At 35.6% G+C, this 17,522-nt stretch overlaps 1 protein-coding gene across 2 annotated transcripts in view; it reads right to left on the bottom strand.

Moving 5' to 3' along the window:
- Positions 1-12,712, bottom strand: part of LOC148948855 (putative E3 ubiquitin-protein ligase RNF144A-A) — a 154,306-nt gene extending 141,594 nt beyond the window's left edge. Inside the window, exons 1-2 of one of the 2 annotated variants that reach the window (XM_089094753.1) lie at positions 12,599-12,712; positions 3,466-4,077 (exon numbers count right to left, since the gene is read on the bottom strand). In XM_089094753.1, the coding sequence (XP_088950879.1) occupies positions 3,466-4,020 (555 nt within the window). In that variant the 5' untranslated portion in view covers positions 4,021-4,077; positions 12,599-12,712. Of the gene's footprint in view, positions 1-3,465; positions 4,078-9,213; positions 9,282-12,598 lie in introns of those variants that run through there. The other variant, XM_089094754.1, reaches the window with a different exon arrangement.
- Between the last annotated feature and the right edge of the window lie 4,810 nt (positions 12,713-17,522).

The following is a 17,522-nucleotide window of genomic DNA, read 5'->3' as shown; positions in this document are numbered from 1 at the left end:
TTCAACTAAAAATCTACCGAAAATTATGCTATATCATTAAATCAACACTTTTGAATTAAACCTTCAAACTTAACTCTGCCATGAAGCCTGTGTGCTAATTCTAATGGCGGTAATTGACGGGAATGGACTTCCTTGCCCCCTTATCTTTTGCTCTTGCCTAGGTTTTGAAAAACACCTTTTTTTGGTTCTTTCATTGAAAAAGGCACTTTTTTTCAATTGAAAAGAATGGGTGGAAAAACAGAAAGTGCACTTTATGCGAATGTGCTATCAAGTCAAATTTATAAAAAGTGATTAGGCATAAATATAAGCTTCTAAATGCCCCCTTAAACAGCTTCATAAGTTTTCAACTGAAACTAGGGAATGACATTAAAACTTAAAACGAACAGAAATTATTCCGTATAAATAAAAAAAGATCATGTCAGGGTTGTTTCTACATTAAATTTGAATAAAAAACAAGCAAAGATTAATCTAAAAAACAAAGTTTTTCCAAGGGAAGTAAAGAGCGAAGTTGAAACTTAAAACGGACAAAAATTATTGCTTCACAGCCTATCTAATATATATCAATCAAACTAGTACAAACAAAAACTAACTAATTATGTTTCCCTGTGTTTCTAGGATTATAGAAAACTAGTGGTTTACTGAAAACACAAAATAATATAGGAGTTTTGGTACAATAAAATATAACCAATTAAGGACACTTTTTACAGAATAAAACTATTATCAATCAAACAGATCGTGGTAACGAACTGTAAGTAAGGAGCGACCCGGCTCAATGGTAACCAAAGCTCTAGAAAACAATATTTTGATACAAATAGAAAAACCAAATGAATTAAATGTTAATGCTGATTTAAAATATATAAGTCTTATCAAGTATAGTCTTACCAATCAAAAGTTACAAGCCTAAAAATATGTGGCTAATATCCGAAAAAAGGGGGAATGACCACCTAAATATTGTAGAACCTTGATGAAAATCACATCATCATATTCCGCGTATCAGAGAATCCTACTACAGAGGTTTCAAGGTCCTATCTACAAAAATGTTGAATTTTACATATTCTGCCAGAAGAAAGATCACGGGTGCGTGTTTATTTGTTTTTTTCCCAGGGGTGATCGTATAGACCCAGTGGTCCTAGAATATCGTGGGAGGGCTCATTGGAATGGAAACTAAAAGTTCTAGTGCCCTTTTTAAGTGACCGAAAAAATGTAGGGCAACTAGGCCCCCTCCCACGCTTATTTTATTTCCAAAGTCACCCGATCAAAATTTTGAGATAGCCATTTTGTTCAGCATGTTCGAAAATATTATAAGTATGTCTTTTAGGATGACTTAATCCCCCAAAGTTCCCGGAGGGAGGGCTGAAAGTCATTAACTTTACCCAATGTTAATATATAGTATTAGTTATTGGGAAGTATACAGACGTTTTCAGGGGAGATTTTTCCTGGTAGTGGGGGGGGGGGGTCGGGGGTTATGTGGGAGGATCTTTCTATGAAGGGTTTTCATGGGGGAAGGGAAATTGCTATGAAGGGGACGCCGGACTTCCCAGCATTATTTAAAAAAAGATCAGAAATTAAATATAAAAAACAAATTTTTCAACTGCAACAGCAGCAACATCAAAACTTTAAACGAACAGAAAATATTACATATATTATTGGGTTCACCCCCTAGTAAATACCTCTCTCTTTAAGCCAAAGATTTTTTAGTACTTTCATAAGAGCTATTTATTCTAATGAACGGCCTTTGTGATTAAGTGGTCATTTTTAAAGAATTGGAACAAAATTCGAACTTTCGCTTAAAGAGCAAGGTATTAACTAGGGCGCGAACCCCCAAATATACGTATTAAAAATATATGAATATAGAAGTTCGTTACGTAAGTTAATTCGTAAGTTACGTAAATTTATTACTAATAAAAACGTTCGTAAATAAAATTAAACAAGTTTTGAGAAAGCCATTTAACCAGATAAAAGTAAATTAATTTGCAAATTTTGTTTTAATTATTCATGTACGGTGAGCCAAGATCAAAACCTGCATTTTTTCAAAAACGTTCAAAAATTAAATAAAAAAAACAAGTTTTTTCAACTGAAAGTAAGGAGCGACATTAAAACTTAAAACGAACATAAATTATTCCGTATATGAAAGGGGCTGTTCCCTCCTCAACGCCTCGCTCTTTACGCAAAAGTTTGACTTTCTCACAACTCTATTTTTTTTAAACAATGAAAAACTTTAGCGTAAAGAGCGAGGCGTTGAGGAGGGGACAGCCTCTTTCACATACGGAATAAGTTCTGTTCGTTTTAAGTTTTAATGTCGCTCCTTACTTTCAGTTAAAAAAAAACTTGTTTTTTTATTTAATCCCTTTTAGGATCAATCCCTTTTAAGATAAATAACAATTCATTTTAGAATTGTCGCTTTATTTTTTTTTTCTCGTTTAATTTGGTATCACTTCTGCACGATGGCTCATTTCAATGCCTGGCTGTCGTTTTGGTTTTAAAAAGGATATGTCATGATTACTTTGTATAGACAAGTTCGAAGTAAAGCCATCTTGATAGCATTAGGATTAGGACTATAGACTAGCTTTAGAATTTGTATCATAGCTTGAAATTCACTATTGTATAGAGACAAATAACCATATTTTCAGAATTCATATTGTCTTATTTGATCTTCATTTCAAGTAATACTAAAGCATATTTCTTACATTTATTATTCAGATTGTTTATTATTCACTATTGATATTATAGCACTATTGACTATTATTCCAAAATGCTACCTGATAAATCAATCCAATAATCTGTATGCTGTTCAATGACTTTGCGGTTATTAAAAAAATATTTAATTCTACGCTTATGTTTTAAAGATAATTTTAATTGTATATGGAAAGTCACTGATGTCACAACTGGTGTAAGACTATGAAAAGCTTTATAGATTAATTCGATGTTTTCGGGTTACGGAATCGCTTTTGACTTCCAACTCAATGTTCCAGCTTTGAATGCAATATTTTTGTATTTTCAGTACAACGATAGTTTTCTATAAATCGAGAAAGACGGAGAACCATAATTCGTTGGTTTATTCGTACTAATTTCATTGATATATATATTAGATAAGCTGTGAAGCAATAATTTTTGTCCGTTTTAAGTTTCAACTTCGCTCTTTACTTCCCTTGGAAAAACATTGTTTTTTTTTATTAATTTGTGTTTATACGCTAAACCATTCCTATAATTTTGTTGCCATATTACCCTCTCGCGAGACCACAGTCGAAAACCCACCACTGACTTACTAGTAAAACTGACGCTTTAGGTGGTATTAATTACACAAATAAATAGTAGTAACTAAACAGAGGTAATCGTTCAATTCAATTAAAAGAAGTGTCAACTGTTTCATATAGAAACAGTGGCAAATATCATTTACATACAATATTGCCAAGTGTTTAACAGCCAAAAAAATTTTTAAGACATGATAGAACAGTACAAACTTACCTCGATGCAATAGACACACTTGCAGGTTTCTAATTCCAACATATCTGCCGCTAAGACATCATCCAAGCAAAGCTTGCATACAACATTCTTTTTTTGAGCACTTCCATCACTTAAATTCTCGTCAGCAAACTTCCCCGTTTCTTCCACGTCATTTCCGTTTGAATGTTCACTTTGTGTCACTTCAATAATCTCATCTGATGCTTCGATATCAACTTCTGTGACAATCGTGGCAGAAGACTCAACAATCCTCAGGCCAGTGATGGGATCTGAGCCCCAAAGCCAGGAGCCAGGAGAATTCGGTCGACTACTTTCTAAGTTCGTGACTATTGTCTGTGTGGACTCGACGTGACGAACTGGGGAAGACGGGGTTCGACGTAAGTTGGAGATGAAACGACGGATAAAATTTACATTAAGTTTTTTCTTTATATAGCATTGGGAATCCGAAACTCGCTTGCCAATTGTTGATATTGTGCAGCACTTAGTTGTGGAAGTGAAACGATTTCGACGTTCCGAGCTCGTTGGAGAAGCAACAGCTAAAACGTCGATATCTGTCATACTTTTTTCCTTTTCGATTCGTCAAGCAAAGGTAGTCTAATATGACACGTTTCCTTCCTAAAAATTAAAAAGTAATGCTAAGTTATGAGGCATAGGAGCTTGACAAAACCCTTTAAGAATTTTGTCGCTGTTTTCAACTTGATATCTTTTTCTAGAAATCCTATATGGTTTTGTGCAGAGAGAAAGGCTGTAAGAATCTTTCAAGTTTCCCTAACAACCTTAAAAGATATTGTGAAAAAAAATAGAAGATGAAAATGGCAACAAATCATTAAAGATTTTTTTTTCAACATCCTAAGACAGCAAATAAAAGGTAAGAAAAATGTTTAAAACAGAAATGCCCGCTCCTGTTAGACAGCAGGACGTTTTTTGGGGGAGGAGGCAAGTCATTATTGAAGTGCCTGATTTTGTTAATATAACACAATTTTGCACCAATGTAAATTTAGTCTAGGGGAGGGCAGGAGAAAATGTGCGTTCTCCTTACCCATGCAATGCTCAAGGATTTAGACAAGCACGTTATAATCTTCCAATAGTTTCGAACACAAAATACAAGCCAATTTCTGTTTTAAATTTTATTAGTAATGTCTTATTTTTATCTGTAATGTGAACAAGTTTAACAACCTACGTTGCACCTTCAACAACTTACTATCTTGAGATGGGTGACAAGCAATTTATATTAAAATTATTGTTGAAGTACAAAGTAGATGCATGTTACCTCAGTAGCCGATCCAGGACCCCCAAGATTTTTTCTGGGGCCCTCATTCCTTGTTTTTTCCTTTTCTTTTACTCTTTTTTTTTAGAATAAATTTGTCAATTTTGGCACCTTTGTCACACTGTCCCCCCCCCCCCCAAAGACTTTGCTCATTGGCACCCGTGTCACATTGGGCCTCTCCAAGATTTTGCTCTAGATCCGCCACTGTGTCACCTTTCCTCTTCAGGCACTATAGACTGCTGTGAATACTATTTATTCTAGATTAAATTAGATTGGTCTTTCAGTTGCCCCCTCAAAAACTGAATTCCTCGTTTTCGGTTCCAAACAACCAAACAAGTTAGCCCTGCCGAAATCTCTGCCTCTGGTTTACTTAAGGGGGGACGCCAGTCCAAAGCCATTTTGGCTGATTCAAGCCCTTTTCCTGGTCGGCAAAAAGGCTCAAAGACAAAGGTATCAGATTTCACACAGACTTGAGTAAACAAACTCGAAAAGGGCGACTTCCAGGGGTTCCTTACGCTTTCAATATTAGTTACATTTTCCCAGTACATCCAACTTATTCGCACAATTTGTCGAATGTCCAACTCTCAAGCTAACGCTTTCAAATTATACACACCAAATAAATCATTTCAAGAGCTAAAGCTTCACTAAATCAAAGTCCAACTGACTGCTTTTGAACAAAAGGAAGCGTTAACCCCCCCAGGATAATTTATGCGCCCACATCCGTTTGATTCAAAGTATTTTAGGCTCTTTGTCGGGTGATAAGCAATTTGAAACGTTGGTATGTAAAGTATTCGAAGGGACTGCAGTCAGCAAGTGTTTTTTTTTATAAAAATATGCTGCAACTGCTTCAATAGAATATTTTTCGCTGCATTTTTAAGTACCAATTACGACAATATTGACTGCAGCGATCTTGCAGGCAAACCCGAAATAGGTTTTTGAGTTTTTTTCGGATTTCAGGAAAAATAGGTGTCGGCTTTAGCATTTTGCTAAATCAAAATGTTCACCTGATTCTATTCTATTAGAAAAGACTGAGACCGCCTAACTGCCTCAACTATTAATGTCAGTCAAACTCAAAACGCTTACTATGGGAGAGATAGGAAGGTCGCTTCAAGTATGGTCGCCCCTTAAGTATCTTGGTCTTCCGTTTGGCTGTTCTATTAAAGCCACAAGGATACTTATTGTAAATACTCTCAAGGAAAAACTAAAATTAACCCCCCCCCCACTAATGTGCAAATATATACCCTGAATTGGTATATATAGGGGCGGGGGTAAAATTCATTTCCGACAAAAATTATTATTATATTTGGAAAGAGCATAAAAAAAGGCATTGAGTGGTATGTTTACTTTATTCGTAAGTCAATAATATGAACAACGAAAAATTTACCTAAAATTTACCCCCCCCCCCCTAATGTGCAAATATATACCCTGAATTGGTATATATATATGTATATATATATATATATATATATATATATATATATATATATATATATATATATATATATATATATATATGGGTGGGGGTAAAATTAATTGCTGACAAAAATGATTGGTACTTTCTCATTATATGGGCCTTTACAGGGAAACCAGTCACGAAAAACCCGTTTTTGATGGATTAATTCAAGAGACTTTAGAAAGGCCCATATAATGGGAAAGTACCAAATGATTATTATATTTGGAAAGAGCATAAAAAAGGAATCGAGTGGTATGTTTACTTTATTCGTAAGTCAATAATATGCACTGCGAAAAATTTACCCTTTTTCTCAGATTCTCATCTGCCTATAAGTTTTTTGCCTACCATTTAGTTTCTGTGCCTTAACTACAGGCATATAGCCCTAAAGTCCTAAACCTTAATTGCATCATAGCTAATCCAATGTGGAAAGTAAGTGTTGTATTTTGAACTTTAGTAGCGACCAAACGGGTTAAGTTACTTGGTTCTAAGACATTGAATAATGCGAAGTAATGTTACTAAATGCGAAATGTCTATAACATTTGGTACTGTTCCATTAGCTGGGATCCACGCGATATATTGTAGGCTACAGGAAAGATGCTAAAGAAACTAGTCAAACTGTTTTTTCAACGGTGATTTCCCATGCCGAGGTTTGCAAACACTGATCTGCGTTTACAATATTAAAATAAGGTACCTAGGTATATAAAGTATCTAGGTTAGGTTATGTATTTAATATATGCTATGCTTTACCCCTCACCCCCCTAATGCGTAAATATATAGCCGAAATTTGTCTCTAAAATATTATATTTTCATCCTATTTTGTTTTATTTCATTAGTATTAACCAAACTTCACTTCTCGCGTGGCTCCCAGCTAATAGAACAGTACCCAACATTTTATTGAAAGTCGATAGATCTATCCTGAATGAATTTAGATGAAAATACGGGATGGCAATTCTAATTTATGTATATTAGCTACATTGTTCCCCCCTCCCTCCCCCCCCCCCCCAAAAAAAAAATATTCAAAAAATTTTGTTTGCTTTACCCGTTTTTTGATTGCTTTACCCGAGTTAACATGTTGGAGTAAAAAAAAAATTCATTGTTTGATAAACAAAAATATTAGTTTTATCTCTTAGAGCGGTAAAATCTTTTTTATTACATAAGCAGGCTCCCCTAAAATGTGAGCAATTGAAAAATACGCCCAAAGGTTCGGCTATTCAATGTATGGAACTGATTTTTTTCCAAAGTTGACCTCCTCCCCCCCCCACTCTTGAATCAAGGAACCAAATACAACGCTGTTTTCCGTTTTTGCTTTCTGGCAGTGGTGTCGTCTTTGGAGGGGGGAGGGCCCCCCAAACAATTTGGAGAAAAAATTGTCGTACTTTTGTTTTATAGCCACCACACTCAAGATCTTGTATGGTGAACATGAGGCAATAACCAGTTTTCATGGTTTTTATACCAGACAATATTAGCTTCGGCTTGGTGGGAAACTACATAGTAGCTATATTTTAATTAAATATTTAGTTGGTATTTTGGTTAGGTTAGGTTACGTATTTAATATAATGCGGTCTGGACGGCCCCCCTTCCATAATTCATTGTTGTAGTTTTCATAATTTTGTGGATAAAGTATTATATTTTAATCATATTTTGTTTCGTTTCATTAGCATTAACCAAAATTCACTCTTCGACAGAATTGAGTGTGGTGGCTATAAGGCAGAAGTACCAAAATTATTATGTAGCCCATGCCCCTTTTCTCTCCCCCTGACTCCCCTTGTCCTCAAATAAAAATGCAGGAGCTACGCCCCTGCTTTCTGGGGATAGTTTTGTCAAAACTTCATATATGTAATACCTCTGATGTTTTTGCGTTATAATAAGTATCCGAATACAGTTTAGTAGGCATTACTTTTGTTTCTATAACCGGTGTAATAATAATTTATTTGTACCCTCTATATACAAAATCACACGCTAGGGGAGTAAATAAAAAGAGAAAAGAAAAAAAAAGACAAGAACTACAAAAGGACAATACTATTCTCAATCAGCTATAACACGAAATAAACGAACAAAAAACTAACTTGCTAAAAACTAAAAAAAAAAAAAAACAAACTAAACTCATAATACAATACATACCTTAACCAGGGTTGCCACCGCTTTTGGTATTGTTGTGGTGGCAACCCTGACCTTAACTGACCAAACAATGAATTAAAGAGCCTACCCAGCGGTCTTTTGTAAAATTTTCGCTTAATTCTAGATAAGTTTTTCCTAGCAAAGCAAATTTTATTTCTGATGTAAATGGGAGGTATATTTAAACTTTACCCCCACCCCCTAATGTGCAAATATATACCCTGAATTGGTATATAGGGTGGGGGTAAAATTCATGGTAAAGTTCTACGAAATCATATTATTGAGTTAGGACTAAAGTGAATACACCATTCGATGCCTTTTTTTATGCTGATTACAAATATAATAAGCATTTCTATCAGAAATGAATTTCAGCCCCCCTCCCTATATATACCTAACCTAGCCTAACCTAACCCTGAATTGGCATATATAAGGAGGGGGGGCTGAAATTCATTTCCGATAGAAATGCTTATTATATTAGTAATCAGCATAAAAAAGGCATTGAATGGTGTATTCACTTTAGTCCTAACTCAATAATATGATTTCGTAGAACTTTACCAAATTCATTCCCGACAAAAATGATTATTATATTTGGAAAGAGCATAAAAAAGGCATCGAGTGGTATGTTCACTTTATCGTAAGTCAATAATATTATTTGGTAAAAATTTACCATTTGCCCTACCATTCAATACTCCTTAACACAATTAGGCCTACTGTCATCGCAGTTACACGCTAGCCTAGCTCCCTCCCCTAGAGGATCATATAGTATATTTCTTTTTTTTAATAGGCCTATCTGATTGCTATCCTCCATCATACCCCTCCCCTCTGTGACATACGTACAACCATTTTTCTCGCAATAGAATGGGTAGCCTCAATTCCTCAGAAACAATTTCAGGCAGACGATTAAAGGAACTCTAACCTGAAGTATTTCGAACTCAATAATTAAATAACATTCTCCAGTTTTCACTTAGCTAAAAAGTTTCAAAATGAAAACACAACTGTTTTCATAGCGGAGAAATTGAACCGAAACCGCGCAAGGGATGCTACCGGTGACGTAACTTTAGAGTCCACGTGCAAGTCGCATGGTTAAAATGGAAACAATGGATCGATGACATAGCGGCATCAAAACAGACTTCATTGGCTAAAAAAGAGGCGGGTAGATTGAACTCAAAACAGGTAATGAAGGGTCATACCCCGGAGCATGTTCATTACTTAGGAATAAGGTGTAATTTTATTTAAACCTAGATCGTTCTCCCATGGGAGATTACATGGGCACCGTTTGTTTTTCCCGGAAGGTGGGTCTGAAAGCTGGTGGGTCTTTTACACATTCTTCAGAAATTTTCTACTTTTATCAATTTTTGTTATTTTATTGAAGTGACATAATTTTTTTTAAGATATTCAGGCCTAAAAATGCCTTATTGGAAGTACTATACGAATCTACAGAAATTTCTCAAACTCCATTTTGATCCCCCTAAGGGAACCCTTAAAGTGACCCTATTCAAATTTGTTTCGCTTGTAGAACTAGGATGCTAGATAAAAAAAAAGTCAATTTGATTCCCTCTTCAATGCTCTTAGTGAACAAAATAATTAACGTTGTTTCAATTTTGTCCCACGCTCTCTATCCCCTAATGGGGCAAAATAGAGCTCTAGGATATATAGAAAAGTTGCTGTTTTTTTTCAAATTACCATTACTTGGCATTATAGAACAACTGTTGTTGAGAAATAAGCACACAAAATAATGCTCCCATAAATAACAAAACGATAACCCCGAAAATAAGCAAACTTGTGTGTTTAGCTTAGGGTTATAATTGACCCCATTAAAGGCTGTGGTACAATTACGGTGGCAGGGGTGTAATTATGCACCTTCCTTCCCAGTTTGAAGAAAACAGTATAACAACAAAAGGGTAAAACCATTTGATTTCTCATTCAACAATTTCAAAATGCAATGGCCGCTATCGTGACAATCTCGTCGAAGGTCTGATAATAGGATCTGATATAGCGCTAGGCTATATACAAGGGCGTTGTTTGGGGGGGGGTGAATAATTTGGAAAAAGTGTTAAACAGTCCATGTCCCTTGACTATGTGAATATGAACTCCACTTGCCCCCCCTCCCCCTCAATAAAATTCTGGAGATTCACCCTTGGCTATATACACAATTATTAAAAAATAATAGTACAAACCAACAGATAAGTGAAGTTTCATTAAAAGCAAAAGGTTATTCCTGGTAACTTGACCCCATTAGAAGGGGGTGGGGTGAGACACAAATGTATCAGCGGGACTAGCAAAACAACCATTACATTTTAAATGTAAAGGAGTGTTGAAAGGATGAAAGGGGAATCGAACGGTACTACTCTGTCGTTAGTGTTTCCTTCAAACTGGGAATGAAGGTACATGTCTCCTTATGGTGTAGTTCTTTGTTTTGAACCATTCTCATCATACACTTTGAAACCCTTTTTAGAGCTCGACATTGAATTTGCGGTGACAGCGAATACTATATTTAGAAAGAGTGTATTAATGCTACATTACCACCCCCCAGAAAGAAACAATATAAAATCCTCAAAAGACTGTAAAACATTCTAAAATGCTTTCTAATATTATTCCTTAAGGCTTGCCAATAAACTTTACCCCCCCCCAACGGTCAAATATACATCGAATTGTATATGTTACCTTGAATGTCGACATTCACCAGTGAATGTCGACTTTTTTTTTCTCCTTGGATTTAGTGAGCGTTGCTAGTCAACTTTTTCAATTTAATGCAAGGTTTGATGATGACAGGTTAGGTTAGTTAAGTAAGGTTTTTAATCCAATTCTAATATTTATAATCAAATTTAACCCAGCCTAACTCAGACTAACATACTCTAACCTAACTTTAACTTTTACCATCATACCTTGAATAAGACTGAAAAAGCTAACTCGTAAAGCTAATTGAATCCAAGCAGAGAAAAAGGAGTTTCGGACATTCATCGGTGAATGTCGACATTAACCAGGTTTTGGACATTCACGGTAACATATACACAGTGGACTTTCCACACGTTGAATTGTATTGCGTGTTTTCCGTTAAATCCATTTGGTACTGTTCTATTGGCTGCATCCCACGCGATATACTGTATAGGGAAGATGCTAAAGAAATTAGTCAAACTGGTTCTTTCAACGGAGAAATCCTATGCCGAGATTGCAAACAGTGATTTGTAAAATATTAAAGCATTGGGGTTTAGGGGGAGAAAAGGTTCCTAAGTTAGGTTATGTATTTAATATATGCTATGTTTTACCCCCCCCCCCTAATGTGCAAATATATAGCCAAAAAAATTTTCTAAACTATTATATTTTCTTCATATTTTGAATTATTTCATTAGAATTAACCAAACTTGACTTCTCGCGTGGGTTGCAGCTAATAGAACCGCACCACCAATTTGAAGGGAAAAGCACATTATGAAATGTATTCATCTTTTATCTAACGAATTGATCCAAACACAAAACTATTAGCCCTATTTCATGCTACATACATAGGACTTTCATGAACAGATCCACAGCCCACATTTTACACTTAGCGTGGAAAGCGTTTTTCAGGCTCCTAGATTGTTTCCTTTTCCTTCCAGAACAGTCAGGACCGGATTTAAAGTTTTGATGCTTCTAGGCCCAAGGGTTTTGCTGCTCCGTTTTTGCGAGATTTTCGGGGAAATATCCGAAAATTCAGAGATAGTGGAAGCACTGAACAGAACGCAATTGACGAGACAAAAGTAATGAAAGAGAAATGTGATACCGAACTCCCAGCTGCCATTCTTGGGAGATATCTGACAGCTTATATGTGGCCACGGAATTCCTGCGTTGTTTTGAAATCACTTTTCTGTGAATAAGCGGCGTAGCGGCAGAGCGCATCTGACTCTGGCGATAAATCACATCAGTCCAGTTTTGTTAAGAAAAAAATCAGTCAGTGATAACTGATTGCGCCCCCTGGTATTGTGTGCCCCTAGGCCCGGGCCTAGCCGGCCAATTGGTAAATTCTGGCCTGAAAACAGTAATTTCTTCTGGAAACGAATATCCTATTGCTATATTTAGTAAACACATACACATAATTGTCCCATGGGCAGGGACGAGGTGGAGCTCCTATAAGTTTGACTTAAGTAGTGCTCCAATTTTCCAAATTCATCACAATTTGTTTCTTTATTATTATTGTTTTGGCCACACTATTCGACTTGACTTGAAGAGCTGCAAGAAAAGAACGCAGATTTGTAAATATTCAGGCCTGAATCAATTGACGACAATAATTTGAAAACCATATCAAATTCTAAAAGTTATAAAAGTACCTAGGTCCAGAAACAGCAAATGTGTCTACAATATCACATTACTCCATATTTCTAATCATTTTCCATGACTTATTAACAGACTTCTTGTTGAAGACTAAGAGAGGATGGCAAAACTAATAAATCAAGAGTAAAATCGAAACATTACCTATTTATAACGGTTTCTATTCATAGACGCCTAATATTGGGCAAACTAGATGGCATGATAATGAAATCTTGGCTTCATTTTATTAACCTTTGCTCGAGACCTGTTCGGCCAATTTTCATCTTTTCTGTAGTTTTTGAGAAAACGGCAATAACCCTAGGAGATAAAACCAAATATTCCCCCTAAACTTGTCAAAACTAAATGGATTATACCTTTTGAAGGGCCCTAGTAGAATTTTAGCTAAATGTAAACTTTTTCTTAAGCATAATGCCCTTCCCCTTGACTTGAAAAAAACTAACCTTCTCCTAAATTTCCTTAATTAGATTATATTGTACTTCATTAGATATGGCTTATACCAAGGAGCTGAGAACATTAACACAGTACTAGAACCCAGGCCTGGCCAAATCTTTTGATTTATGAGGATTTTATCCAAAGTCATCATCAATTTTCATTTTTTGTTTCCTCTATAATTTTCTTATGACCAAAAAAACTGATATTTACAGGCGTAGAGTGTATTCAGAAATATGTATACTGAAAAGAGTGGATTCTAAATTGCAAAAGACTGTTAACTCATTTTTATTTACAAAACCAAATGACAAGCGGTTAAGGCTTAAAACGGGTATTAATTTCTATATATAAGACGATGGTTGCCCTCCTTTATAATATTCTCCTATTTGTAACGTATCTGTCCGTAGCAGCTGTATCAGGTATTTCGAAAAAGGAGAGTGTAGGCCTTTTATCCCCGCTAAATTGCAAGGAGAATTGCAACCAAACTCCAAAACGCATGTGCAAAGTGTTGTTGGAGAGTTGTTGAGGAGGCAATGCCACCGTCAAATGGGATATCCATTCCCTCCTTCCGAAATGACGAGATTATGATGCCAGATTCTTACGCAATGGCTCGAGCTCCTGCTAAAACCTCGACTGCGTTTTTAAGTCTTTATGAGCATGGCAGGGTAGTACCTAAATTCCCTCACCGCACAGACCCCACCATTAATACGACAATTATTCTACTTCAGAAGCACAGCATGCTCCATAGTACATTAATGTGACCAAATCATTCAGTCCGCATAGCATAGCATGTGTTGTCTTTAACCACCGCTGTGCCGAAATACATTGCCTCTGCCATCACTCTTGCCGCTCTGCTTTCCCTCGGCTTCCTTCCCAAGGGTGAAGAGCCCCTCCCACGTCGTCTCTGTCCCCAAGCAAGGTAGCGACACTACCTATTTTTGTTCAAAAAGGCCTGTAGGCTTCCGCTCTTACACTGACAGGATTCATGAGGGAAAATCAATTAAAATGATTTACACACAAATGGAGTTAAACGACCTTCTTAGGGATAAGCAATGTGGGTTCCAATGGAAACGCTCAACACTTAACTACCGGAATATCAAACATCAGGAGTGTATTCGACTTCTGACCCAACTTTATGATAATAGGGTGCTTTCTTTTGCCATCAAAGAACATTTTGATAGACTCTGGCATAAGGGTGGGTTAATAAAACTCCAAGCACACGAAACCTGAGGCTCTTGGTTTTTTTTAAAGTAATCTTACTCTCTGTGTAATGATCGGTGAGTTTACTTCCAGTGATAGTCTAGGACAGGCTGAGTTTTCCTTGGATAGTATCCTAGGTTTCACACCCTTTTTGGTGGGGGGTCAACGATCAATTTCATCAAACTCATAGATATATTTGCTGTCATTACCACGGTCCGTGCAGCTGTTTGTAAACCTGAAGACCCTACATAAGCCTCCCTATCTCTGTAATCAGATCTTCTTGAGAAAAAGAAATACTCTGAAGGCCGGGTGGTCAAATCTAATACATAGGGGTTCTAATCGTCAAAGACTAAGGAGCTGCTAATCAACTGATCAAAGGTCTCGTGTCAACATTCCAACTTTATGTCTACCAGTGAACAACAGGGCTGACAGACTTTGCTTTTTAGATATTCATTTCTCCTCAAACCTCTCTTGGAGCAAACATCTCGATTAGATCTAACCATTTTGCATGAGAAAGCAGGTTGCAATTTTTTGGTATAAGAACCTCGTACCATCCAATTTGACTACCTCTCAGTTCAAATCATGCGTCATAAATCATACAAATCATGACGAAATATGGGTTCTCATTTCTACAAAAGCTTATATTATTCTGTGATACCACCCCATAGGGTCCAAAATAGAGCTTCAAGGGCGATTTGTCCAATCATTAGGCTGCCTTTACCACAACCATGTACGAAATTTAATTTGATACCTTCTGCTGTTTTCTACAAATGCATCCACCGCCTTTCCTCCGTTGAGCAATGCCTTCAGCCACTACCGTTTCTCCAGCCAATTACACAAATACGTAAAAACATAGTGTAGTCAGATAATCTCTAAGACGTGACACCCTGCAATTATTAATTCTCCCTATCTCTGTAATCAGATCTTCTTGAGAAAAAGAAATACTCTGAAGGCCGGGTGGTCAAATCTAATACATAGGGGTTCTAATCGTCAAAGACTAAGGAGCTGCTAATCACCTGATCAAACGTCTCGTGTCAACATTCCAACTTTATGTCTACCAGTGAACAACAGGGCTGACAGACTTTGCTTTTTAGATATTCATTTCTCCTCAAACCTCTCTTGGAGCAAACATCTCGATTAGATCTAACCATTTTGCATGAGAAAGCAGGTTGCGATTTTTTGGTCTAAGAACCTCGTACCATTCAATTTTACTACCCCTCAGTTCAAATCATACATCATAAATCATACAAATCATGACGAAATATGGGTTCTCATTTCTACAAAAGCTTATATTATTCTGTGATACCACCCCATAGGGTCCAAAATAGAGCTTCAAGGGCGATTTGTCCAATGATTAGGGTGCCTTTACCACAACCAAGTACGAAATTTAATTTGATACCTGCTGCTGTTTTCTACAAATGCATCCACCGCCTTTCCTCCGTTGAGCAATGCCTTCAGCCACTACCGTTTCTCCTGCCAATTACACAAATACGTAAAAATATAGTGTAGTCAGATAATCTCTAAGACGTGACACCCTGCAATTATTAATTGAAGAAAAGCTTTGTAAGACACATATTCTCAAGTCAGAATGATCTCCTGAGAGATATTATCCCCTGGTTGATTCCTTTAAATGGAAGTTTAACAAACAGGAGATAATTACTACGTAACAGAAACATTCAGAACAACACCTTTGATAATCTTGTATTACAAAAATACAAGTATTTTATTTTATAATTGAATAATGATAATTGGATATAATTATGAATAAGGAATGAATGATGTGATAAATGAATATAATTGAATAATGACTTGGTAATTTTATTTCAGAAGTTTAATCTCGTTCCCGCTTCTTCTTTGCACATTCGTTAACTTCTTGATTGGGCCTGTGGACTTTCCAAAATTTTGCGGCATACCACGAGCCTTCAGATGACTGTATTAGTAGTTTTTTTCTGTAGGGGGGGGGGGGTGCACAAGTATTCTTTAATCTCATTTGATTTTGGGGAATAAATGCAGCACTTTTATTGAAATTCAAACAGGAAGATTTGTCATTGCCCCTATGGAGCATAGGGGCATCAGCCTCTATGCTCCTTAGCACACTCCGTGCCGTTAGAGGCATCCACAGAGTTTCTTTTTCTTTTAGGAGAATTCAACTTGATAATTGTGGAAACGATGACCCAATAATTCATCCTAAATTTTTAAAACCCCTTCCCCTCAAAGTTAATATTTTGAAAGACAAACTTTTACAAAAATGTTTTCCGTTCTTGAAGGTTGCTACAAAAATATTAAACTTAGATGTAAAAAATGGGCCTAAGGTTAATTTTGGCCTGAACAAGGACAGGATGTTATGGAAAAAAAATTATAAGGACTATTGAACAGAGAGGACTGTTGAAGAATTATATATATATATATATATATATATATATATATATATATATATATATATATATATATATATATATATATATATATATATATATATATATATATATATATATATATATATATATATATATATATATATATATATATATATATATATATATATATATATATATATATATATATATATATATATATATATATATATATATATATATATATATATATATATATATATATATATATATGTATATATATATAAGAATGTATTCATGGGCAAACGAAGGATGAAGTGGGAAAGAATGAAGGGGGAAGGAATCTCCTGTTTTACGGATTTTTTATTTTTGACAATGATATTTTTATATTTTATTCTAAGAAACAAACAGACTCAATAACCCCTTTTCTGGAAGCATATCCTGCAAAAGTTAAAAGTTTTGTCTAAACAGTCAAGTCTGAGGTTACGGTAGCTTTCTTCACATTTAGGGTAACTCCGAGTGTGATATTAATAAAAGACTGGAATTAAGTGTCAAAAAAGATTTTTAAATGAAAGTAAAAAAGTAAAATTAAACTTCAAGATAACAATAAATTATTTTTATATAAGGAAAACTGTCCCTTTCTCAACCCCTTGCTCTTTACGCTAAAGTTTCAATTTCTATCCCCATCGGTTTAAGAAGGTGTGCTCAAAGTACAAGTACAGTCTTAAATGAGTTCACCATAGAGCTATAAAACTTTAGCGGACAAGAGATAGGTTGACGAAATTGTGAAATATATTATCATCATTTTTATTTCTGATCCTAACTGATAAACTAACTGATAAACTCTTTCTGATTTTCTAACTGATTTTCTAACTGATAAACTCTATCGTGAAAATACAATTAGAATTTTCACATGCTTTCGGCCATTTTTCCGCTTTAT

Source organism: Artemia sp. Qi Xiang Cuo, chromosome 9, assembly GCF_049724085.1.
Source record: "Artemia sp. Qi Xiang Cuo chromosome 9, ASM4972408v1, whole genome shotgun sequence".
In the NCBI taxonomy this organism is placed as follows: domain Eukaryota; kingdom Metazoa; phylum Arthropoda; class Branchiopoda; order Anostraca; family Artemiidae; genus Artemia; species Artemia sp. Qi Xiang Cuo.
Note: the sequence above shows the minus strand (reverse complement) of the source record. Positions and strands in the feature narration are given on the sequence as shown.